General features: G+C 48.0%; 1 protein-coding gene and 1 pseudogene across 1 annotated transcript; one reads left to right on the top strand and one right to left on the bottom strand.

The window, feature by feature from the left end:
• The first annotated feature begins 14,234 nt into the window (after positions 1-14,234).
• Positions 14,235-16,454, top strand: LOC136487519 (MYB transcription factor 69-like). Its single transcript, XM_066484638.1, has one exon. The coding sequence runs from the start codon at positions 14,570-14,572 to the stop codon at positions 15,596-15,598; it is 1,029 nt and encodes a 342-aa protein (XP_066340735.1). The 5' UTR covers positions 14,235-14,569; the 3' UTR covers positions 15,599-16,454.
• A 406-nt stretch (positions 16,455-16,860) lies between these two features.
• On the bottom strand, positions 16,861-25,773 carry LOC136487518 (uncharacterized; annotated as a pseudogene).
• Positions 25,774-26,521: the final 748 nt, after the last annotated feature.

The following is a 26,521-nucleotide window of genomic DNA, read 5'->3' as shown; positions in this document are numbered from 1 at the left end:
AAGACCCAGCAGTGGAGTTTGACCCTCCTAATGACTGGAGAACGCTTTACCTCGACTACCTCCTCCACGACATACTACCGGCAGACAAGACGGAAGCCCGATGGCTCGCACGACGTGCCAAGTCCTTCATTCTCGTAGAGGGCGAACTCTACAAACGAAGTCACATCGGAATTCTGCAACTCTGTATCCCTGGCGAACAGGGAAAACTCCTGCTGGGCGACATCCACGATGGAGTATGCGGTCATCATGCCGCACCAAGAACCTTGGTTGGGAATGCATTCCGACAAGGTTTCTACTGGCCCACCACAGTAGCCGATGCCGAGCAAATTGTACGCACCTGCGAAGGGTGCCAGTACTATGCTCGGCAAACACACCTCTCAGCCCAGGCTCTCCAGATGATCCCCATCACATGGCCCTTCGCGGTCTAGGGGCTCGACCTGGTTGGCCCACTCAAAAAGGCGCCCGGGGGCTTTACCCACCTGCTTGTCACCATAGACAAGTTTACAAAATGGATTGAAGCTCGACCAATATCTACGATCAAATCCGAGCAAGCCATGCTATTCTTCCTCGACATCGTCCATCGCTTTGGAGTACCAAACTCCATCATCACAGACAACGGCACGCAGTTCACCAGTAGGAAATTCGTTCGATTCTGTGAGGAACAACACATCCGGATCGATTGGGCAGCCATCGCACACCCCCGGACGAACGGGCAGGTCGAGCGCGCAAACGGCATGCTCCTTCAAGGTCTCAAACCCAGAATTTTCAACCGATTGAACAAATTCGGCGCACGCTAGCTCGCTGAGCTCCCGGCCGTGCTCTGGAGCCTAAGGACAACTCCTAGCCGGGCCACCGGCTACACACCTTTCTTCATGGTCTACGGTTCCGAGGCCGTTCTCCCAACGGACCTCGACTACGGAGCACCAAGGATCAGAGCATACGATGAACAGGGGGCTGAAGCATCTCACCAAGACGCCATGGACCAGCTAGATGAAGCTCGCGACATCGCCCTCCTCTGTTCAGCTAAGTACCAGCAGGCGTTGCGATGGTACCACAGCCGACGGGTGCGGGGTCGAGCCTTCAACGTCGGAGACCTCATCCTCCATCTTGTGCAGAGCAACAAGGACCGCCACAAACTCTCCCCACCCTGGGAAGGGCCCTACGTCGTCACGGAAGTACTTCGTCTAGGCGCCTACCGGTTGAAAACCATCAACGGCGAGGTCTTCACCAACGCCTGGAACATTGAGCAGCTACGTCGTTTCTATCCTTAAAATAAGCTTACACTCTTCCTTATCAGATTTTGTCATAACAAAACCCCGATCCTTAGTGACTTCCGACCCCTGCAAGTCGCGAGGGGTCAGACCTCACTCGGGGGCTGGCATGTGATCATAACATGTGACATATGTAAATACAAGTATTGCGCTTGTAAAAACCTCCTGTGTTATATTTATAAACATTCTCTAAGTTTTCCATTCCTCTCATAAACGAGTCCTAAGGGCTAAGATTTTGGGAACCAATTCTAAATACGACTGGTAGGACTGCGGGACACCCACGCCCCAGTGGGTACAACCTCTTTGCTCACCAGTTCAATCAGAATTAGTTCACCCACGTTCCTAGTTTCTTATGACTTAGACCATGAGAGGGGTCGGAAAGCACTAAAATCTTTTCTACAAAAGATGAAAGATAAAAAATTGCTTGCCATAAGCAAAAGATGTAAATTTGTTCATTTTTTGCACAAATTCGTCACTTACAAAGCGATTTCATTACAAAAAGGAACAATATACTTGTAAATTCAAAGGACTGTTTACTCGGGGGCTTTCCCACAACATTATTCAATTACAGTCTCTGCTTAACTCTACTACAAGTACTACTACGATCGCCGCGCCATGCTCTCCATCGGCGACGCCCGGGGCATGTACATGGGCCAGCTCGTTTACTACGGTCGCCGCGCCACGCTCTCCATCGGCGACGCCCGGGGCGTGTACACGGGCCAGCTCGTTTACTGCGGTCGCCGCGCCACGCTCTCCATCGGCGACATCCCGATATCCCGCCGCTTCGCAGGATCCTCGAAGGCGCCGCCATCTGCGACGTCTCCGCCGGGGCATCCAGGGACTACGCCATCGTCGTCAGCCGCAACCCCAACAACGACGCCTCCGCCGGGGCATCCGGGGACTACGCCATCGTCATCAACCGCAACCCCGACAGCGACGCCTCCGCCAGGGCGTCTGGGGACTACGCCAGCATCCCCAGCCATAACCCTGACAACGGCGTATGGGCAGGAAACGCCTCCCGCCAAAGGAGGAGCACAGCGGACGACGGCGCAGTCGACGACACACGACGCCCACCGGTGCCTCTTCTCCTTCGGCAGCAGCGACTCCTCAGCAAGGGCGGCACGCACCATCTCATCTACGCTGGATAACCTCCGGCTCGACATCACGCTCCAGATTCACAAGCAAATCTATGAGTTTTCTCTCTCTCTGGCATTACTCTTCCTCACTCAAGAATCACCACGATGCACGGACGCATTCGGCGGAAAGGAAGGAGAAGGAGAAGGAGAAATAGCGGCTCAGAGGCAGAAGAGGAGGTGGGACGAGAACTCCCCTCCCCTCCCTATTTAAAGAGGAGGCGCTGTAGCTAAGGAAAGGCGAAAGGTCGGACGAAAAACCCTCTCCCTTCCCCTCTTTAAATACGAAATCAATGCTAATTGTTACCTGAGGGGACGCGCCGAAACTGACGGGACATGCCCCGGTCGACGAGGCGTCCCCCCTTGGTCAAACTGAACACTGCCTGGGTATGGCCCGCCACTGACCCACTCCGGATGTGGCAATTAAGGCACCCACATAGGCAGACAACCCTTCACCTCCCCATGCAGGACCACGGGACGATCCGAAGACAGGACCTTTTGGGATCTCCTGGGCCAGCCATTCGGCCCAGAAGAGACGGCGAATGAACATCCAAAGAAAGATAAGCATCTCAGCCTTCTTACTTTACGCGTTAAAATTCATTCTCGAGCTTCCGACCCCGCCAAACGGCGGGAACACGAGCATCACTCGGGGGCTGCCGAGGATGTCCACCAATCTAGACATCCTCCTCACCCGACCCCCTCCATACGCTTGAAACTAAGGACGCGAAATACGGGCATAAAACTTTGAGTGAAACTAGACAAACTAGCAGACCCTATGCCTCGGTAGCTACGGTGTTTCTGTTCACCAGGAAAACCATGCTCAACGCCCCTCGCTTCTCCGGCTTCGACGTCTGCCTTCTCAAGAAGGGTTCAGAGGGGTCCGCCTACAGAGTCTCTCCCAAAGGAGAAGCTGTCAGGCTGCCCAAGTTAATTAAACGGCTCGGATCGCCACCGAGATACGAAAAACAAAGAATAGCGATTCTTATGCAGGTTACTCCAACCTCATCGCAAACATCAGGGTCCGAACCTCGCACAGACACATCTGGTAGGAGCTTTTCATCACTCATAACACCAAGGTAACGTTACCGACCCCGCCTTCATTTCGATTATATTTTACATATGCAAAACATCCCAACGCTTCGTGTTGCATCACGAAACGGCCGTCGCCTCATTCGATATAGGCGACCACAGGCCGAGGTTCGAAGGTCGGTCTGCGAAGGGCTCGAGGCCGCCTCATGCCAAACAGAGCCAGGGAAAAATAACTGAGACAAGCCCCAGCGGCCCTGCCCGACTCTGCTCAGAAGCGGATAGGGACGTCTCGACCTTTTCTCGTTCGATTCTAACCCCGAGCCAAACCCACAGAATCTCCATCGAGGAGAGGCCATCGGGTCGCCTGAGCCTATCGAACGGCTCGGGCATCTACCGGGAGGTGGGTTAAGAAGTTGTGGAGTGCCACCAGAGGGCTCTACCGACCCCATCAGCAAATGATGGACTCGGATTCCACACGAACGTACCCGTTAGTGAGCTCGTTGAGCGTGATACTCGAGCCGTCGAGGCATGTGTTGTTTACTCAGCCCCTCCGATTGTGAAAATCGAGGACGGGGTAACACGCAAATTACGGCCGACCCCTATTAGACCCTAACAAGGCCCGAGGGCTCGAGCCAATCAATACAGGGACACAGGTTCGAAGGTCCCACCTTGCCGGGCCCATAGAATCCCCAGTTGGGGATTTCTGTTGGAAGACAGGGCGGGGAATATTGCAATGTCATCCAAGGACTTCGTCGACCCTGTCACCAAAACCATAGTTCCGATCTCCAGTAACCCCCGACCCTAGCAAATGCAGGGGGCCAGACCTTACTCGGGGGCTGGTGAAGGTACGACTACCTCCTTTCTTTCTTTCGAAACAATCTCCTCGCATCAAGACCAGCGGCATGATTCGAGGGAACAGATGGGTAAGATCGCAAAAAACCAAACAAAACAAAATTAGGACGCAAAATCACGAAGCCGCGTCTAGACTCAAAAAAAATACCGATGCTTGTCCACATATTACATATAAGTTGTTCTCAAAATTACTTGACTAACTACTCCCACGAAGGGAGAACCATCTCTTTCAGACTATCCGCCAGGTTTTTCACAAGGGGAGCAACCATCTCCTCCATTTCCTCTAGCTCTTCATCCTCATAGGTGGACGGGAAGCCTTCGCTCATCACCTTCAGGTTGATTTCCTTCTCGTAATGAGCATGGGCGATGGTGAAGGCCTGGGTGATCCCGGCGTGAAAGGCACTCTCCTCAAGCTGGCCCACCCGAGCCGTGATACCTGCGGCACGAGCCGCGAGCGGGCTAGTCTCCACCGGCTCCATCACATTCAGGGCATTAAGGACCACCCCGATCGTAGCTTGTAGAAGATCATGCTCATTGCTCTCAACCTAAAGGGCCCTTCATGCATGGGCAGCCTCTTTTTCCAGCTTGACGGAGACATTTTCAGCGCTCAACCTTCGGCTCACCGCATCACCGAGCTCTGCCCGGAGAGAGCGGACCACCTCGACGTCCTCATCCACCTTCTGCTGGAGGGCCGTGGCCCTATTCTTGGCCTTCCGCCGGAGGTCCCGCTCCATCTCTAGCTCCTTCAGGACTTCGCCGGCCTTCTCATTAGTCGCGGCATTCCTCTGCAGCAGCTCGTCTCACTCCTTTTGGAGCCTGGCGATCTCCTCCCCATCCAGCTTGGACCTCGCCGACAAATCCTCAAACATCCCGTGGGCCTCCTCTGTGTCTTAACACGCCTAGGCCTCCCGCTCCTGGGCAGTAGCAAGCTGTGCGGCCATGTCTGCTCGCAGCCGGACCTCCTCGGAGAGGCGATCCCACTTTGCCTTCTGCTCGTGGAGGAATTGGGATTTATTCCAGCTACGAGCAACAAGAACCTGAAGAGGAAGAAGACTGGAATCAGAAATGCGAAAACACAAAAACATGCAGAGAAAGAAGAAAATCAAGCGAATACCTGGGTAGTAGGAACGACAATTTCACGTAGGGCTCCTCTGGCCTGGTCCAGGGCCTCCAGCATGGTCGAAATTCCGATGTCAAGACCCTCCCGCTCCATGCTCTCAGAATGATCATCGAGCGAGAATAGAGCTGACGTCGGGTCCTGGGCGGCCATCCACTGAAGCGGCGGCTCCCCCCGCGTGGGGGAGCGGCTTCCTCCCGACAAAGGGGCTAGGGACGGCTCCCTCCTAACCCTGTGCGGCACCACCGCCGCACTCGAGGACCCTCCGGCTGGACCCTCCTCCGTCTGGGCCGCTTCGAGCACCATGGGCGGATCCACCTAGGCCCCTGGTGGCGCAGATTGCACTACGCCCTCGAGCGCCACCACGACCGCGCCCGGCTGATCCTGGCTTGGCGCGGTCACGATCACCTCCACCGGTGGTATGTGGCCCTCGGCCGGCTTTTCCACGTTCACCATGGAGGAGGCCGCTCACTCAGTAACCTCCACGGGCGTGGGAGCCTCCACGGACGCCATCGGGTCGGCCAACGTGGCCCCGACGTCGGCACCACTCCTACCCAAAATGGGGGTGACTCTAGGCGACGCCATCTGTCCTGCTTGAATGGCGAGACTCTTCTTGGGCGCCAGCCCCAGGGGGTGACCCGTCCGCAAGAACCTGCATAAAGGTATTAATCATTAGATCAAAATAGAAATGGAAAGAGGATGAAAACAGGGGAATCAGCAGCTCACGTTGACGTCCTCGGCCGGTGGAAGTGTTTTGGGGATGAATCCCTAGATCCCTGCCCTGACTCATCTGGGCGGGACCATTTCGAGCCTACCCCCTGCTCCAGGGCAGGGAGGCTTACCTCGTGGGGCGCGGCACCAGACCTGCTCCCCTCCATCGTCTCATGGGGCGCGGCACCAGAGCCGCTCCCCTCCATCATCTCACGGGGCATGGCACCAGAGCCACTCCCCTCCCCTATCGCTTCGGGGTCGGCAGCGGCAGGCCTGCTTTCCTCCACCCACCGGTCCTTGGCTGGCACGCCGCACGAAGCGGCAGACTCGCCGGCCTCCACCGACCTCATCGATTCGCTTCCCTCCGCGTGGAAAGGGAAGGGTCCCTGCACGGCTGGGTGGCCACTTGTCAGCGTGTCCTCATCCTCTAGGACGTCCCAATCCATGCCGACGGCTACCTCGTCGTCATCATCATCATCATTGTCTTCATCCTCACTGCTCACATCCTCTCCCTGATACCGTGCCTCCTGCTTCAGTCGCTTCGCTTTCTTCATCTGCTCTCTTGCTTTCTTGTCCTGCTCGGCCACGAGTCGATTCGCCGCCGCCACGGCCTTGTCCTTGGGCAGTAGAACCGAACTATCCTTGAAGACTACCCCCTCAGCTATTTCCAACGCCACGAAGGGGAGTATCAAAAAATAGAGATTCCAAAAAAAGAAAAGAGCACGAGAGAAGAAGGCTTACGAATTCAAAGAACCCAGGCTCCGGCCGCATTTGGGGATGTTCGGGCACCGGATACACAATGTCGAGGACCCTGCCTGTGGAATCCTTCATCATCTCCGTCGCCTCCTTAATGCGCTGCGCCACTTCCGAGTAAGGGAGCGCCTCATCAACGAGCACCGTCCCCTCGAACGATATCTCGGGCATCATCCGATGCAGGGGAAGCACGCGCGCCATCAGTGGCGCCACCCTCCTCGCATGATAGGCGCCGATAATCCCTGTCCCCTTTACACCCTGATCCTTTAGGGCTTGGAGGGCGGAGAGAAGGTCGGAGAGGTGTTTCTTGTCTTTGGACTGGACGCCCCAGCTCCACGACTCCGGGGCATCTACAATAAGGCGTCCAGTGTACCTCAGTAGGGTGGCACTCACATCATCCCTAACGTAAAACCACTGTGAGTGCCATCCCTTGTTGGATGTCGCCAGACGCATGTATGGGTAACCCCTCGATCGGGTATGGCGCAGATGAATGCTGGCACATCCCATCGGCGCGTTCACATCTTTCCCCCCAATCTTCCTCTTCGACAAACTAATGTTAAAGAAATATCGCCATAGATCAAAATGGGGATCGATCCCTAGGAAACCCTCGCATAGGGCAACAAACGCTGCCATGTGTTGAATCCCATTGGGAGTTAGATGCTGCAGCTCCACCTCGTAATAATCCAGCAACCCCCGAAGAAATCTATGCGTGGGTACCGCGAATCCCCGCTCATGAAAGATGGCGAAAGAGACAACATACCCTTTGGGCGGCACCGGCTCACCCTCGTCGCTAGGTAGCAGCCACTCCTGGACGGCGGACAGTGGGTGGAGAAGGCCACGGCGGACGAGGCCCTCTAGACACTGTGAGGTGATGTTAGATCTGCCCCACAACTCCATTAAAGCAATAGGGGAGGAGGGTAGGCGCGAGCTTGACGGCGGCCGCAACATGAACGCAAGCTGGTCGGTGGTGGCAATACGGGCACATGAGGCTGGGGCGATTGGCGGTGGATGTTTCAGAACACAAAGGCAGGGGAGCGAAATACAGAACCTTGGGGGTGAACCCCGTGGTTTTATAGGGGGCGACGGACGCGAGAAGGGCAACCGTCTGCCTCGATCTCTAGGCCTGCCACGCGTGCCACCGCGTCACGTCACGGGACACGCGCCCGCAGTCCCTATCCTCTCACCCCAAAAATCTCGGTGGACGGTTCTCCTTCCCCAGGCGAATCCAAACTCTCTACCTACCTGGGAAACGCAAGCCATGAAGGCCCTTTCTTTTCTCTTTGGCCCACCTAGGGCCCAGAAGCTCGGTGGCCGGCCCAACTAAGGAAGGATCCGCGAACGATCCGAAATCAAGGGCAGAAGCACCAGTTAGGTCAGCCCTGAATCAGTTCCCAGCGAACGGGATGCCACGACCCACTCAGAAAAACATCCAGTTGACGAAAAACTAAGTCCTTCAGCCTTACCCGTGAAGGGACCGATACAACCCCCCGGGCGACTCTACTCGAATCACCCGGGGGCTCGGGGGCTACACCCATCGGGTGCGCTCGCGCACACCCTCTGGCAAAGTAACTTCGACAAAGTCAAAAAACACCCTCCAGGCGGTTCTACTCGAATCACCTAGAGGCTCGGGGGCTACTGTCGGGGACCTAATACCGGGGTACCCCAGAAGGTGGAACCAATAACCACCGAACGTAAAAAACTTCTGGACGCATAAGGGCGCCGTTTCATCCCTTATTCGAGTGATAGGAGTTTGGTTTCGCCTCGCCCGACGCCTTTATGAGATAACTCTGCCTCGCCCGAGGGCTCAGGGTTAATCTCTGTCTCGCCCGACGCCTTTGGGACAGGCTCGGTCTCGCCCGAGGGCTGAGGGATAAACTCTGTCTCGCTCGACGCCTTTAGGGTAGGCTCGGTCTCACCCGAGGGCTGAGGGATAGATTCCGCCTCGCCCGACCCCGGAGGGGCAAGGTCGGTCTCGCCCGAGAGATAGGAATTGGTCTCCATTTCGCCCGACGGCAAGGAACGAGTCTCACCCTGCTCCATATCTAAAGATTGGATTCATCTTACCTGACAACTTCTCCCCATTCTCTTAAGATGATAACTACAGGGCAAGACAAGACGTTCGGGTCAACCATGGCTCCAAGGACCATACCCTGCGCCCTGGCAGGAAAAGTACTGCTAGGGGATGACAGGACAGGTGCTTTAGACCCTTCCAGGCACCGCAGAGCCTGAAAGGTTGTACAGGTGCGTACTCCTCACCCTGTAGAGTTGTAGGCGCCGCCTTCAGCCCTGGGACACGAAACCCGACAAAGATATATGACAACCGCTACGCTCCAGAAAAGGATTTGCTATCTCCACGAACGACGGATTTTTCGTCACCACGCTATGGACCCAAGGGAGCGGCGCCCGCTTCCCGACCTCTCAGGTTCGCCAAGTCAGAAGGCCTTGACCATGGCATTACGCCGGATCCCGACCCCTCGTCCCTCCGACGAAGACTCACAAGAACCAAAAGGCGTGCGGAGCAAGGCTAGGAGAGGCTAATAAGTCAAAACCACTATACTACAGCCCATACCATGCGTAGGGCAACGTTCTGTGATCAACCTGAGATTCTATAGAGACATCGACAGTATTATAGGCACTTATCTTCCTTCGCACTCATCAGAATGAAGAAGGAGGATTGGGTAGACGTGAGCCACAAGAATTAGGTAGAGCCCTCATCCTTGTAAAGCCAGCCCCTTCATCTATAAAAGGGGATGTGCTTCCTCCATCAAGGGGACGGACTTTTGAACCGGACAAGAAGACACACATACACACAGTCAAGATTGCTACGAAGCTCTTGACCTCCTTTCAACCCTTCCATCAGAAACTTGGGACCAGTCCCTCTCTCGATTGTTTGTACCCCTTACTACAGACCGTTCACGGTGCTAATAACACGAGCAGCAACAAACTAGACGTAGGGACATTTGGCCCGAACCAGTATAAATCTTGTGTCCTTTAGCGCACCATCCGAGCCTAACGCGCATCACTATAAATTTACTTGCCGGTGCTCGTACGAAACACCGACAATTTCAATACCTATTTTTTTGTCTTCTCCGACAACAAGACTCAAAAGAGAACCCTTTATGTCAATGGGTCTCCATGAGCGAGGATACTCATATTTATGTTGTGCCTCTCTTAACACCCAAAATAGGTCTCCTGTATAGGTATTCTGTTGGAGGCCGATACACTACTGTTGGAGACCCATTTTATGTTTAGGTGCCCTTATGGGTCACCAGTCGTAGAGAGTCTAAAGACATCAGCAGTTTTGAATCTCCTTTTCTTTATTCGTTCTTACAGACGAGTGGACGACATGAAGTGACAGTTTGATGGTACATTGGTAGTGGTCAGACCTGTATGCTGGGCTATAACGTCAGCAATTGCGAGACAAATTTTGAATCTGCGTCTTATATTTTGGGACAGAAGGAGTACCAATAAAGAAGTTGTGTATCAATCTAATATGCAAATGGATGAAAATATACATCACTTGTGTATGCTCATTGTGAATCTATTATCAAGTTCCCATGAAGCTACAAATATGAGCGGCTATTTTCTTTTTTCTTTTCTTTTTTTTAAAAAGAACGGCATAAGTTTTGCTACTAGCTTATGAAAGAAGAGAAAACAATTCCTGGCCCCGACAACCGGGGAAACATATACATGGCTAATTAGTGGGAGCAGAACAACTCCAGACCTTTACAAAATCAAAACGTCTCGTAATTCAGAATAGAGGGAGTATAAACTAGACTCTCCTGCACTTAGCTATAGTGTGTGAAGAAGGGACCTTTACAAAATCAAAACGTCTCGTAATTCAGAATAGAGGGAGTATAAACTAGACTCTCCTGCACTTAGCTATAGTGTGCGAAGAAGGGACGTAGGTATGCGGTCGCATCGGAGCCCGGATCAGGAGTAATATAGATGGCCATCGGGCCGTGCCGGCCTGGCCCGGCGTCGTGCCTCACCGGGCCACCGTGCCGGCCATGCCGTGCCTATGGCGTGCTCGTGCCTGGCCTTTGGCCCAAGGCACGGCCCGTGGTCCGTTTGGTCGTGCCGTGCCGCCCGTTGGGCACGACCATTTTCACCGGGCCGTGCCGGCCCATAGCCCGGCTGTAAAAATAACTAAGTCTTTAAGGACTTGATCATTTTCAACATGATTTTACCACCAGATTCACAACTCAGAGATTCAAAACCACCAGATTCACATCAGATTCAAAACTCATATTCTCGTAATTCTAAACCACAGGATTCACATTTCACAATCACAATTCAAACTCACAAGACACAAGTCTCAAACTCACAACTCAGAACACAAGGACAAGGGACAAAAGACAAGATTATATCATTATATGAATATGAGTTGTTTTGTACAATGCTGCCTCATTAAAAACCTTTCTAGGTAAAACTCACTCTTGTGAGAAACCCTAGAAAGGAAAAAAGAGTACAGCCAGCTCTAAAGTGTCAAAGTCTTAGTTCTTCTATCCTATTACAGAAGCTAACACCAGTGGCAAAGTCATTGTAACAATGTGACTTAGTGAGTTCACAGCAGCAAAAGTTCTATCCTATTACAATAGCCAACTTCAATATCAGTGGCAACATTTATAGTGACTCACTGTCTCACTCTGTCACACCAAAAGTACCTGCAAAATTGTACAGAAGCAAGCAATGTTAGTGAACTTGAATGTAAAGAAGCAATACAGAAGTTTCAGTTGAGTGAGTGACTACCTCTCCTCTTCTCTTCTTCTTCTATCCACCACCAGTAGTACCGCCGCTGCCGCTGCCGGTGCCGCTGCCTTCGCCTTGTTCATCGAGGAAGAGGTTCTTGAATGCCTCCTCCAGGTCCAGGTCCTCAGGTGTATGTTGTTCCCTTCTTGCACCTTGCTCCCAGTCCTTGATGCAGGTGAGCATCTCCACATGCTCAGGCAACAAGCGCCGCTGCCGGTCTTCAAGTATCCTGGATGTACAGCTGAAACAAGACTCGGAAGAGACAGTAGATACAGGGACATACATGATATCTCGAGCCATAATAGATAGGATTGGATAGGTTAGCTTGTGGTCACGCCACCATAGGAGTATGTCAAAGGATTCCTCATAACATGTGACAGGGTCACTGTCCAAGTAAGCTTTGAGCTCACTGACAACAGATAGAGTAGATGAAGACGAGGGGAACCGACAGGGGATTCACCAGGACCTCCAAAGATCCTTCTCCATGTCTGTTTTGTCTTACCAGTATGAGCTGAAGGCACTAAAACCCTATGAGACATAACTGCACCAAATTTCTGTTCATACTTAACAAACAATCTATACAATTCATCTTTCACATCAACATAGTACACACTATAAATGCATTCAGTTGCCTATTAAACGTGCACGTGGGATATATATGTTGAGTTCAGCGTAATATAGTAAATACTAGCGACGGGCTGGCCAATCAGGGGGGAACTAATTAATATAATAATAACGCGTGTGTGACAACGTGGAGACCCAGCCTCCCACAAATTAAAAGCACACACCATGCGTGGATGGCAGGGCAGGGCATGGGTATTGGCTACCAGCAGTGCACAAGTACTGTGGATGGCCATGGCTATTGGCTACCACCCTCTGTCTCAATATATAAGGCAGGAGGTATGTTTTGTTCTTGAGATCGATCAATTGGGTTTAGTTGGGTTGAATCCATTTTTGAGGTATTTGGGATGAGAGACGATAGGGTTTGGGTTCATCCTGCAGTGAACAGAACTTGAAGGGTGTTGTTCTTCTTCGCCTTGTTCTTTCTTAGAGCACAGTGTTGATAACACGTTAAAGTAAAATGTAAGATGAACAAATGATTGGAAGAACTATTGTTTTTATTGGTCTCATAAAGGTATTTATACATGTAAGAGGGTGTGTTGACAAGGTGCATCTTCATGAATGAATAAGCAATCGTTCACTGCACAGTCAGTTGCCAAAGGACATGTCCTTTGGTAACATATGTAACTGCTAATCATAACCTTATATCTAGATGAGATCATCTCTTGAAAGAGATGTCTGTTGGTGAACATGTCATTTCACAACACTAAGAGCAACTTCAAGAGACTGTGTATCTTTTTCTAGTATATAGCAATAGAGATTTGGATGAAAAAAAATACCCTCCGACAACCTCTTTGATTGAATCTTTATAGACATCCTCTATTTTAGATTTCTCGCTAGCAAAAAAAAATAAAGAGCAAGAATAACTTTCTAAAGTGCACACAAGATATAAAAAAGTCGCTGGATGGTGCAAAAATATATAAAATGATTTTTACTCAAATGACTCTCCAACTAATGATTTAGAGAGTAATAAACTTTAAAAAAACTCTTGGAGATCCTCTGATTACTAGCTAACTAATATTTTGCCACGGCTAGCATTAATCCATCTAAATAGGTTCTGAATAAACTATAATTTAAAACAGAGGGAGTACGATGCTAGCAAGCATACTCATTAAGAGTGATTGACCGATGAGATACCGATCGATTTTGTTGTGATCCATATTCACAAGAAAAATGTGACGTGGGTACCGAGTTCTGATCCTGATGTGCCGTGGGAGGTAATATTTAATAATTGGTAACAGGAGAGATCAGTTTCATCCACAGTTTTAATTTATTGCAGAGATGTGGCTGGACTACAGGGCACATTTTGCGTTCCAATGCATGTGCTGGGCCTAAGTTGCAAGTTGCCGCACGATTATGAGGGTGGGCCTCCTGCATCACTTGATAGAGTATGTATTAAGTAGATCTTAGTCTTGCTGTAACTGATGTCCACAGTTTAGTTATTACTCATTGGAATTTTCATCTGTACCCTCATTTTTTTAGGATCACAGCACAAACGAAGACGCTCACCCATATGAATAAACGCACACATATAAATTACAATAGGAGTATGTGTGTACTTTCTCCTAGTGAAAATATAAGTCCATCTAGGGATTGTTCTAGTTAAATCCCTTTTCAACTGACTAGCAATATCTACACAAAATGCGCTATATCTTTAACCAAATGACTTATATGTTATAGAAGCATTTATCATAATGAATTTGGTAATGACAACACCTTGTATTTCATTCTATATACTATTTTAAATATCAATAGTTAATAAAGTAAAATAGTTTGCCATAAGGGCAGGAAGTACCTATATTTCCAGTAGGAGGAAATACTAAAACCTGCAAACAGGGACCTTTGTAGCTGACATATATATACATAGCTGTCACCCAAAGTATGTGGGCAACCCTTCATATGTACCAATCTCATCAGCAGAACAAAATGCCTTTACTCTTGACTCTCGAGTGGGCATGCATGTGAAGTCCAGGCAGCCAGCCCAGTAGCTTTAAATTTCACACGGTAGCAGCCAACAGTTCCACCAGGTAATCCTTGCTTTAAAGTGGGCCCGGCCGGGTCAATTTCCATCTTCCGTCCATGAGTGAAAACTAAACCCATCAGCTAGCTAGGTAGCTCAGCTGAGGTAGTTGCTGCTGGCGGCAAACTTAGATGATAGCAAGTGAAAAGGAGCTCACTCACATTCACCCCTCGCCCTATATATAACCAACCGGCCACACACTGCACGTACGCTTCATGGGAGCAGAGCTACATACAGCCATAGCTTAGCTACAGGCAGGTAGCTAGCTAGCTGCCACAGGCTGCAAGAGGGAGAAGCAGCAGCAGCAGCCATGGGCAGGCCGCCGTGCTGCGACAAGGAGGGGATCAAGAAGGGGCCATGGACGCCGGAGGAGGACATCATCCTGGTGTCCTACATCCAGGAGCACGGCCCGGGCAACTGGCGCTCCGTGCCCATCAACACGGGCCTCATGCGCTGCAGCAAGAGCTGCCGCCTCCGCTGGACCAACTACCTCCGCCCCGGCATCCGGCGCGGCAACTTCACCCCGCACGAGGAAGGCATCATCGTCCACCTCCAGTCCTTGCTCGGCAACAGGTGGGCCGCCATTGCTTCTTACCTCCCGCAGAGAACCGACAACGACATCAAGAACTACTGGAACACCCACCTCAAGAAGAAGCTCAAGAAGCACCAGGCCATCGGCGCCATCTTCGCGCCGCCGCCGCCGCCGCCGGTCTCCGACTCCTCCTCGTCCTCGTCCATCGTCATGCCCACGACCACCGTCGGCGGCGGCGGCAGCAGCCATGTCATCGACCACCACCTCCACCGTGACATGCTCGGCACCAATCCCAGCTACTACGCGGGCCCAGGAGGCTGCTGCAGCAACCCAGCCGAGGTCGCCCAGCTAATAGCCCGGCGCTCTCCTTTCGCCGCCGACGGCGGCGACAGCTCCTCCTCGTCCTACGCCTCCAGCATGGACAACATATCCAAGCTGCTCACCGGATTCATGAAGCAGCAGCAGCAGAGCTCCCCGTCCCCCGACGCTGCAGCTGCCGACATCAAGCCCTCGGCCGCCCAAGTCAACAACAACCATGCTCTGCTGTCATCGTCGTCGTTCCACCACATGTCTGCCGGCACCGGGAGTGGTACGCCACCTGCAGCAGCCTGCTTCAACGACATGACGCAGTCGCCGCCGCATGCGCAGCAGGCGGCGCTGATGGGGCACGGCGGTTACGACGACCCCAGGCAGCCGTCCCCGCTGTCTCCGATAGAGACGTGGCTGTTCGAAGAGGCTGCCGAGCAGGTCGGCGACCTCATGGATCTGTCCGAAGACTGCTGCTCATCAGTTCCGATGATGTTTTAGCTCAAAAACAAAGAAGAGAAGAGATCAATAATATACTATATGACAGCCCAATATACACATCAGTTATTAGTTAGGTTATAATTTGTTGCTGCAAATTACTTTTTTTAGAACAAAGTTATTATATACTTACATATATATGTTGTTACATATATCATATAATATGGATGCATGGATGCATGCATGAGACAAGTCAAGATATATACATACACTATACACATACCAGTCAAAGTCAAACACCCCTGTGAAGGCCATCTTACTTACCCACCTATTTATATTAGGTATACATACAAACGTTACTTGTGGTAGTTTTGACACTGTCAATCAAAAGTCAGAAGAATAAAGAGATAGCAACAGGCTAGGAATAAGAGTGACCGAATGACATGCAGTAAGCATGTCAGCATGATGTAATTACAGTTATTGTATTTCATATTTTTTTGTCAATATAAATATATATACTGCTCTGCATATTGAACTTTTGGTATCTCTTTGTCCATCCATAGTGAAGTACTTACTAGAAATTTTCCCTTTTTTAAAAAGGAACAAATGTGTGACCACTTAAGTTTATCAGGAGCAGTGAAGAAAGTTTCTACCTGTGTAGTATGTGTTAGCAGAAAGCAAGCCAGCAATGGTGTGGACTCTGCCATGACTTCTTGCTATACTTTCTGTACACTCTAAAATATGAAATGCAGAACAGCAGGGCTCAAGAATAAAGAAAAACATGAATGAATGAATGGCTAGATAGAATAAGTTGCAGAGAGGTGCAGTGGTCCCTGATGTAATGGCAAGTCTCTATCGGCAAGCAGATGGTCCCTGATCACATTCAGTGCAGAAAGAAAACTCATTTTCTTATATGTGCCTCCTATCCCCATCCCATCCATTTAACACAAATCATTTCTCTTCTTTTCTTTTCAAGCGCTTTAATGCTTCCATGGAAAATTGAACAAGTGTTAGAGCATTTATGCAGTACAGCTTTCAATGGAAAATAACGCATATTTGAACAAGCCATCAACATAAGTGGAAATGCAATTGCTGTAGTCAGATGCCAAACTAAATAAATCCCAAGGTACACGGTACAACTACGAGCGCTGACATCAGTATACAAGGAAACATTACTATTCCATGATTGAGACATTATCCGAGACGTGTCATTCTCTCGTACACGTCCCTTTTATGTCATTTGCAGAAAACAGAAACCTCTGCATCTATTTTTCTTTCTGAGAACTTGTGCCCTAATTTTTCCATATATAAAGGAGAAAGAGTTTTAAGCGACCTATAATGCAATGCACAGCAGGCAACCAGCCAAAAACAGAGACAAGCTATTTCATACTACTGACAGAAAAACGACAATAGCCACAAACCAAGAACTGAGACAACATGATATAGGCAGAAATACGACAAAGGGTAGCGCGTGAACTTCACAAGTCATTCAAATATATTTCTTCTTCTTTTAAAAAATGAACAGTTCAAATGGTATATTAGACCTTTAGATGAGGGCAAAAACCTCAGAGCAAAGTGTACAAGCCGATGACGGTTCAAGCTTTGATTGTTCTGCCTGTACAACGACTAGTCTGTCGCTGGAATCCTGATGTTGCACACCTGAGTACAGAACGTACTGAAGCTTCATTGGTTTAGATATATGCATGCCTCAGATCAGGTAGAGCTGGACCAGAGATCATAACAGCATACACTGTTCAAACTTTGTCCTGTATCAACCACGAGAACATGCATATCCAGTCAGTGCCCCTCAGTGTCTTAGATTCTCCTGTGCTCCCAATACAAAACTTCACATCAAAATGTGCATGGACAATTCAGCAAAAAACACAGATGGATAGATGATGCAGGTATCTATGTTCATGCAAAATTTGAGGTGAAACAAAATTCTGTGCAAGGACAAACAAAAAGAAAAGAACACAAAATCGGCATGCATGTCCATCGGTCATAGTCTAAAATGTTTAAGTCCAGTCATAGTCTAAGTAACTCATATCATTAAATCTTCAACCAAATGAAAGGAGGATGCCTACCTTCTGTGAGGACAAAAATAGGCGACTGAGGGCTGTCTGCATCAAGCCAGAAAAAACAATAATCCATGCACACTATGCGGCAATTCAAAGTGTGAAATATATATGAAACAAACGCTGGCCAGTTGAACTTGATCGACCTTCATTTGCATATATGTTGTGTGGTTGATGGAAGGCATGCCTGTAAGAACTGCATGTTTAACTCATCTATGCAAAGAATCTGGCTAGTAACTACTATTCTACAGAGAGCATAATAAGCATCGATCAGAGGCATACATCTCATCCTCGGTATAGCCTTGAGTTCACATAAGGGGGACAAAGCAGGACCATATGGCATTATTGCTCTTGCTCATGTTTAATTACAATGGAATGTGCCAGCATAACCAACCAGCATAAGGTCAATTATATTTATGTTACCTGTGGACGACAGAGACATGCTCCACTGCCTCTCAGGAAACTTCTTGCAGCATAGCAATAGCAATAGGTTGGGTGTCAGTTTCGCTGTCGAATAGCGTTTTACATATCTGTTCTGATAACAGGCAAAATCAGTCTTCGGTTATCGAACTGGAGCAATCTGAAAACAACCATTCCTCAGAATTTTGCAGCTGAGCAATCTGAAAACAACCATTCCTCAGAATTTTGCAGCACTTGCTGACAAGGCAGTTCAGTGAGTCTGACCACTGATGGACGGTTCTAATAATTTCTAAACAATTCTGAAGTCTCTTGTGCAAAGCTTAGTACCTCACAGCTCATCAATACCAGCAGAAAAACGAGTCTTTCGGTACAGAGCTAGGCTTCAACTGTTTTCTTCATGGAGACCGAGGGAGGATGGTCCTTGTTATCTGAAGACTGCATGCATTGGTCATATGTGCAGATCGATGCACATTCCATACCAAGTCGTCAATCGGCACTTTGGCAGACATGAGTTGCCATCTCTTTTATTTCTGCGCAAAGGCAATGCAATAGACTCAAACTGAACCATTATTGACACCAGTTTGCCCTAATTAGATGATACCCTCAGCCCTAAGGAGTACTCACAAGAATACAATGCATCTGAAAGTGACATGTTCAATAGCATAAGGACAGTGTCATCATCAGTTATTTAATTGCTATTTAATAGACAGATGATGTAACCAAAAAGAAAAGAAAGATCTGACGACCTGAACAATGTTATGCATGAATAAGGATTTCAGTTAACTCAAAAACAATTTCTAGTCCATATTTGTAGAACTACTACAGGCTTTATTGCGCGAGTTTACAGTCTGATGAAAACAGGAGTAAGCTTCAAAATACCTTTGACCAAAATGGATTTTAGTAGCTATAAGTAGCTCGATGTAACAAATACTTCAAAACTACTTTAACTTAGTGTATTGTACAAAGAATCATATATTCTATTGTTTTCTTCTTATTTTATCAATCAAGCACAATTTTTTTACCTATTGGCTGCATGAGTATCTTTATGTGCAAAGACATGTCTTACACGTATATATCATATATGTCTGTGTCACAACATGTTCATGAGAGAACCAGTGATCTGGCATTGGCCCCATCCCTCACTAAATATCATCACAATGAATTGGCAATAGCATTCCAGTTTCTGGAAGTTATATGTCCAAAAAGCTTGTTTGCCAGCAGGAAAAACATGCACGGCTGCTCAAGAAATTACGGTGACATGCTTATTTACTCAAGAATCAACTATTTCTGCTGAAGATGCTGTGAGTTTAAGAAGCCAAAGTCACAATATCTCCATCACGAGTACTAGAATAATAATCATCCAATAGTGTTCTAGGTACTCAGCAGGCCTGGCTCTACCTCTAATTAAAGGTGATCTATAAAGATGGAACATTGCAAAAACACGTGATGGAACCTTTAATTAACAAAGTTAAGTCAAGATTTCTAAAAAGAAAAGAACTGTTACAGAAATTTGCCACCATAAAAGAAACAGAAGCAACAGGAAAAACACTGTATAATAGTGTAGGACACGGCATACAATACAAGAGAACACCTTGCAGCTTGTTGCGCTATTGATTCAGAAGAATGTCTCAGAAACACAACTTTTGGACAAGCTTTGACTTGTCCGTATCTTATTTTCTTAGTTCAGATGAAATTGCATTTTTACAGCATAGTCATGGAACAGAGTTAGTAGCCACATTCCAACTACTAAGTACTAACCAGACTAGCACCAAGGAGGCAAGGACCACCTCAGCGGCTCAACCAGCCAATCGTTCTGTCGTTGTGTAAGAACACCACACATCCATTGCCTTCAAAAAAGACTTACTAGTACTATCACAACCAACTTTTGTCATGAGAACATCACGTATAACAACCTCTCATCAAAATTTTGTAAGTTTCAGACAATTAGTATTGACATGTAGAAAAAGCTAGAATCTGTCATATCACGCAATAGTTTTTTTTTTTTTTACCTTGTAGAGCTGCTACCTAGCCTACCCCAACTTGCTTGGCACTAAAACGGATTTGTTACTGTTTTACTAGTCTTCTAGGGCTGCTAGTTACAGAGTGTAGCTCTTATGGAAGTAAATAAGTACTCCTGGAGTTGCTATATATCACATCTACAAGGGACCACAATAGAGAAGGGGGTATACAAACAAGATGAAGGTTGGTATTATCAGAATCCAGCATCTGTTGTGAAGTAATGTCTGTATTGGAAACTACTTAACTACTAGGTTACGTTACTTTCCCAGACAAAGCACCCCCACCCCAACCCCAACCCCAACCCCACCGCTTGCCCTCACCTTGTGTGAGAGCTTTCAGCACTAGTTGGTTAGGCAACTTAAACCACTGCAATAAACCTGTACCTGCTCACTACATCTATTCGACTTGTGTAACTTGCCCAAAGCAGGATGCTTCCGTTTAAGAAGCATATATAGGTAAACCATTGATGTATAGTATTTATGCAACAAAGAAGTCATATAGCTTAATCATCCACATAATCCTTCTCTATTCGTCACATGCCAAAGGCATATTTATGAGATCATTCCATAACCCATTATTAATTGTAGACTATCTACACCAGAGCAAAATAAATAGGCTTGATGTGACATTGAAAGGTATGAGACATGCCACATCGCCTGCTATGTGTTCCAGGCAATCTTCAAAATACTCGAGCTCCAATGCAAGAGCTCAACTAAGATGTTGATCCATTTGACACAGCTTAGTGCCATCTGTAAAATCAATTAAAGATTAACAGACAGCACTATCTGCAAGTCATAAAAATTTATATGAATTTATTTATCATCACAGGCCCATCAATTGATTATGCGTTTTTTCAGATAAGGAAAATAATTATAGTGGATGACTGCCAACTGATAGTGACAAGGACAATAAAAGTTGACAGGAAGCACTCAGGTTTTTACAGGGTCAAGACAAACTAGAGCAGATGTTTCCTTCGTTTGTAACGAACTGAGGACAGTTAAAAATGTACGATCTTCACACCAATTTATCAAGAAAAAGCATTTTACATGAAATGATCCTGGTACCATCAAATTCAATAGAGGCATTTTACACTCTCAGGGCATCGATATCTATTTAACTTCATATAGAAAGCATGGTAAACAAGAAGGCATGTTTGCAGGATGATTTTTTTTTTTAAAAAAAAGACACTTTTCAGAAACTTTAAGTGCCTATCATGTATGAACCAAAGTTCTAAAGGGGGCATGGCACCAAATTATTCCTGCCGTAAGGAATTAGCATAGGACCACTAATTGTTTGCAATACGTACAGGACTAAAAGTATCATCAGATTGGACAATGGGTTTGCAATTTCCATGATTGAGAACGACCAACTTAACCTAAAGAATATTAAAAATCCTAAGGCCTAGAGCTTGGGCAACAAATTACATGTAGTGATGTGGATTGTGTAGTAGAAAGCAGCCTTTCTGATTGATGTAAACAAAACTGTAGAGACAAAGCTCTCAGCTGAAGATATTTGATAGGAACAACAAATAAGACCCTTTCCGACAAGAAAATCAACCAAAACTCCAAAAAAGGGCAGGACAGAGTAACAGGTCAAAGTATATAGTGGATGCCAAGTCGTCATCAAAGACTCAATTGTTCATAGATAGTTAAACAGTTAGCAGCAACCATCAATCTTGATCAACATTGGATTGGGCATCATCGTTAGACCTAAACACAGGAAAACACAAGTTAGGCATTGGAAAATTGGACTTGCTAGTTGTTAGGGGAAAACTATTTGGCAGTGTTTTGTTCGGAAGAACTTAAAAAGATTGACTGATGTGAACGTGAATTATTGAAGACAAGCCAATTGCCAGAGAAGTTTATTTTCAGTAGATTAAATGCCCAGTAAACTGTGATATTTAGCTAGTGATGCATAATTATGACTAACAGCAACCGAATGAAAGTGAATCTTATTGGAGTGAAACAAAAGTCAAGCAGGTGTCCAGAAATGAGGGGACTTACAAAACATACATCACAGAGGTGCGACGGAGTGTTGCGCATGAGAACTGGAAACATGCTACTTGACAACCCAGAGACAGTCGTCCAGTCAGACATGCCCATAGCTGCAGGGGACCAAGGACCATCACTGTCTCAAACTGTGAAACATGTGGATGAATTCAGTTTTTAGTGATTCAGATCGCCGGAAATTAGCAGGAGGAAAAGAAGAAGAAAAAAGGCTAATTTGACTGTCCTTCAGTCCTTGTTTAAGGTCCAAACAGTTCTTAGGCCCATTTGGATTCCATACTAGGGCCATAAACTATGAAGCACACAGCTGATTGTTACAGCCTGATCCAAAAAAATACTACTAGATCATCACTGAAGTAATACTTGCGCTAGCCAGCAATCAGCAGGGTCTGGAAATCGCTGCAACTAAGCAAAAGCTTTCAACTTACAAGCAAACAAGAGGGAAACTCAACATGTCATAAGGTTGTGGTGCTACTGCAATCATTTCAATGTTTTTGGACTTGTCAGTTTATTATCTCAACAATGTTCATCAGGCAACAGAAAGTATATCAATCATCCTTTTTTTTTAACGTAAAGTATATCAATCATCCTCAATATAAATAGATATATAATTTAAGTCTCTTGTAATTTTACATGTCAAGGTGCAATAGAACTAATTTAGGAAACTGCATGCATATAATATGGAATGAGGAAGGAGAAAAAAAAGGGAAAATTTTCAGTTGTTATTAGTTGTATGAAATTATCAGTTAATTAAGTTGGAAAGTGTTCAGTTGTGTAAGAGACAAACTTCTCCAGTTTGCAAACACTGCTTTCATAGAATGCAACAGACATTTCAAACAAAAAATCCATTTACTATTGTATATAACTTTCAATATTTACAATCAAATTCAGATGATCAACATTTCTTGCAGATACAGTATACACTTAGTAGTAAAAAGGATGACATTAGCATTCCAGTTAAATGAATAAAGTCTGCTCCAGATTTTATCATATCTGCCACATATAATCAATTGGCGTTAACTGCTTAAGAAAATCCAGTTAACAATATGAAATGGAAATCTGCTCTACATTTCTATGACATCACAAAAACATGAATTGTGAAGACTGGTTAAGAACTTCAAGTTCTTATCTACAATGTATAACATCACCAGAAGTCTAAAACTACATTATACAAGGTTGTACTGTCAAATATCAGGATACAACACTGTTTGAACGTTGAAAGGTTGGTTTGTAGCCTAGTGGATGAACACAGCAATTCATAGGACCTATATTCTCTGCACAAAACATATACAGTGCTCGAGAGCACTTGTCCAGTGCATTGAGGAATTAAAACTCTAGAGCAGCTCAGGTACCTGAACTATCCAGGCCAGGAACATACCTGATATTTCTTTGTAAAAAAGATCAACTGTCTAAGTTATGAACATTGAACAGCATGTCACAGGTTTACAGCCTTCAACATTGACAAAAATAAAATGCCTGTTTCCTTGTTTCAACATTACTTTAACAGAAAAGAGCAATCTGCTCTTAAGATGGTTTTATAGTTCATAAAAATATGAGCAGGTTCACATACTAGAAAGGTACTTGTTATAAACTCATAGAATTTCAAGACACTTGGTGGTACAGAACTGAATACAACAAATGTTCTCAAGCATGTTTAAGCAGATACAGATACAAACATCCATTGTATCAGATAAAAAGAAAGTAAAGAAATATACCTTGCCCCCTCTACGCTAGAGCCAGGTTTGCATTTGAATCTACAGATCTATCATTTGCTAATGGGGGAGTTAAAACAGAGGAAAACCCTCTTCTCAATTTCTGAAGTCATGATCCCTAGGCAGCTCAAACTTGGCAAAGCAGGATGCTTATCAGGCTGCTTTCCCTACATTAGTGAAATGGGAGGTGGAATGGTACTTAGGAAAATACATGTCATGTAGCACCTGGCCTCAAGCAACTTTATTCTGAGAGAATGGTGCTGAGTCTCCCATCTTGAGACCTGAAAGAACCATCCACGTAATACAAGATCATTCCATCTGATAGTCTGATCACAGCTTGTCCGTTAACCGAATCATGAAAGAACTGACAGCAACAACATCCAGAACAATCCATGATGACTCAAACATGTCATGGAAATAGTCTGCACCGATCTCCTCTGCCGCTGATCTGAATGCGTTACCAAAGGCATTACCCTGAGCAGCCCCAAGCCTTGGTTTTCCACATACTAACAACCAGTACCTTCTCAGGCTCCTTTGCTAAGCAAGCACAGATTAGCGGCTTCATCCTTGCACCTCTTTCCTTCAGCGCATCCATCAGAAAGAAGCAGAACTTGGTAAGCGCATGTGGGTGGCAAAGCTTGATAGTGTCCACAGGGTCATCAAGCTTGACCCACCGGAACTTCTTGGCACTCCGTATAAACCCTGTCTTAGTAATGGCCGAGCTTCCTTGCCTCAAAATCGCCCTCTGAATCTCAATTGCAGACTGCATCCCTTTCTGCAACTGATCAACATTGCTCAGCGACAATGCTGAGTATGCAGCCCAAAACTGCTCGGCAGCAGAGGACTCCTTTGAGCCCTTGGACTCGGCATTCAGCGATTCAAGCAACGCCGTGACACCATACACAACGTCTGCAGCCGATACCTTGGCCCTGTACCCTCAAGAAGCTCCGGTAGTAGAACTCGGTGAGCCCGTACTCAGGCAGCAAGCGGTCAAACCCGTCCGGATCTTGCGCTTGACCTCCATGCTCATGTACTGGAAGCTCTTCTGGCAGTCGGCGAGCGGGAACCCCATCCTGGCGAGCAGCAGCTTGAGCTTCTTGAGGCCGTTGTCGGTCCACGTCCTGAGCTTGGTGGCGACGTAGGAGGAGCAGAGCATGGAGTCGAAGAGGCTCCACTCCCGCAGCAGCATGAGCCGCGGCTCGTCCTCGTAAGCGATGCGGGACGCCTCGGGCGCGCGGACCTTGGTGCCGTCCTTGAGCGTGACGACCGCGCCGGCGCCCGACGGGTCGAGGTTGCCGGAGCCGTTGACGTGCTGCTCCAGCTCCATGACCGCCGCCTGGTACCGCTCGTTGGTGATGCGGTTGTGGACGAACTGGTCGGTGAGCGCGACGCAGGCGAGCCAGAGGAGTCCTCCGAGTCGGATTCGGAGGCGTCGGAGCCAGAAGCCGCGCGGAGGGGGTCGGCGTCGGCGTCGCCCTGGGCGGTGAGGTCGGAGGCGTCGGCGATGTCGAAGTCGTAGGAGAGGTCCGCGGCGCGTTTGTCGTCAGCGGTGAAGAGGACGACGACGCGACCATTCCGCGCGCAGAGGTTGTGGAGGTGGACGGGGCGGTGGGAGTCCACGACGAAGGCGGTGGCGGTGTCTGGCAGGACGGCGCTCACCAGGTCCCGGTGCGCGCCCCAGTTGACGAGGACGAGGCAGAGCGGCGCGGAGGCCGAGGCGGAGAAGGAGGCGAGGAGGGCCCTGGCGGCGGCGGAGGCGACGGGGTAGACGGAGAAACGGACGGAGTCAGCGGCGAGGACGTGCGCGAGCGCCCGCACCGCGCAGAGCGAGTCGGCGTCGGCGGCCGACGGGAGGATCAGGAGCGGCGACGAGGAGGAGCCCGCCGCAGCCGCGGCCGCCCGGAGGCGCACGTAGAAGGCGTCGACGCGTAGCTCGCGCACCATCGCCGCCGCGTCAACCAACCGAGGTCGGGATTGGGGAACGGGGATCAGGGAATGGAGGTGGAGAGAGATCTGGCTCACTGATGGAGATGCGCGGCCCTCCAACGACCTACCCGTAACAATACCTAAACCCAAAATGCGTGCTTCACCCTAGGGCCTGTTTAGTTTTCAAAAAATTTTGCGTACTACTCACCACATCGAATTTTACGGCACATGCATGGAGTACTAAATGTAGACGAAAAAAAAACTAATTGTACAGTTGGGTGAGAAATCGCGAGACGAAACTTTCGAACCTAATTAGTCCATAATTAGACACTAATTACCAAATACAAACGAAAGTGCTACGCCCTTACTTTAGCGCAAAAAATAGCCTCCAACAGGATAAGCATTCCAAGGACGCAAAATGGCGTGCGAGGCGAGGCGGGGGCGGAGATTGATTTGGAAAATTGGGATTTGAATTTGTTTCGGGTTTGGGAGGGAAGGGAAGCCACTTTCCGCGGGCGAGCGAAGAGTTCGTCGGCTTCCTCCATCCAAATCCTTGGGCTGGCCGAGTTGAGCCAAGTCAATTTGGGCTGCAGTCCCTTTGGCCTTTTGGCCCGCTAGATCCATGCACTCACGAGTTAGCTGCGGTTGCCGGTTGGGCACGTGGCCAGCTTGGAGAGGGCCTTTCACTCTTTCGGTGGCAACTGGCAAGTATGTTTTTCTCAACCAAAAAAAAAAAAAAAAAAAAAACTGGCAACTATGTGCTCGCTTATTGGCTGCTAAGGTTAACAGTGATCGAAGTCCGTCGGCGTTGGCGGAGCCAAAAGTTTT

The sequence above is a fragment of the Miscanthus floridulus genome, chromosome 10, assembly GCF_019320115.1.
Source record: "Miscanthus floridulus cultivar M001 chromosome 10, ASM1932011v1, whole genome shotgun sequence".
NCBI classification, from domain to species: Eukaryota; Viridiplantae; Streptophyta; class Magnoliopsida; order Poales; family Poaceae; genus Miscanthus; species Miscanthus floridulus.
Note: the sequence above shows the minus strand (reverse complement) of the source record. Positions and strands in the feature narration are given on the sequence as shown.

Excerpts from the sequence above, each read along its gene's own strand:
- LOC136487519 (XM_066484638.1), top strand. The coding sequence starts at position 14,570 with ATGGGCAGGCCGCCGTGCTGCGACAAGGAGGGGATCAAGAAGGGGCCA.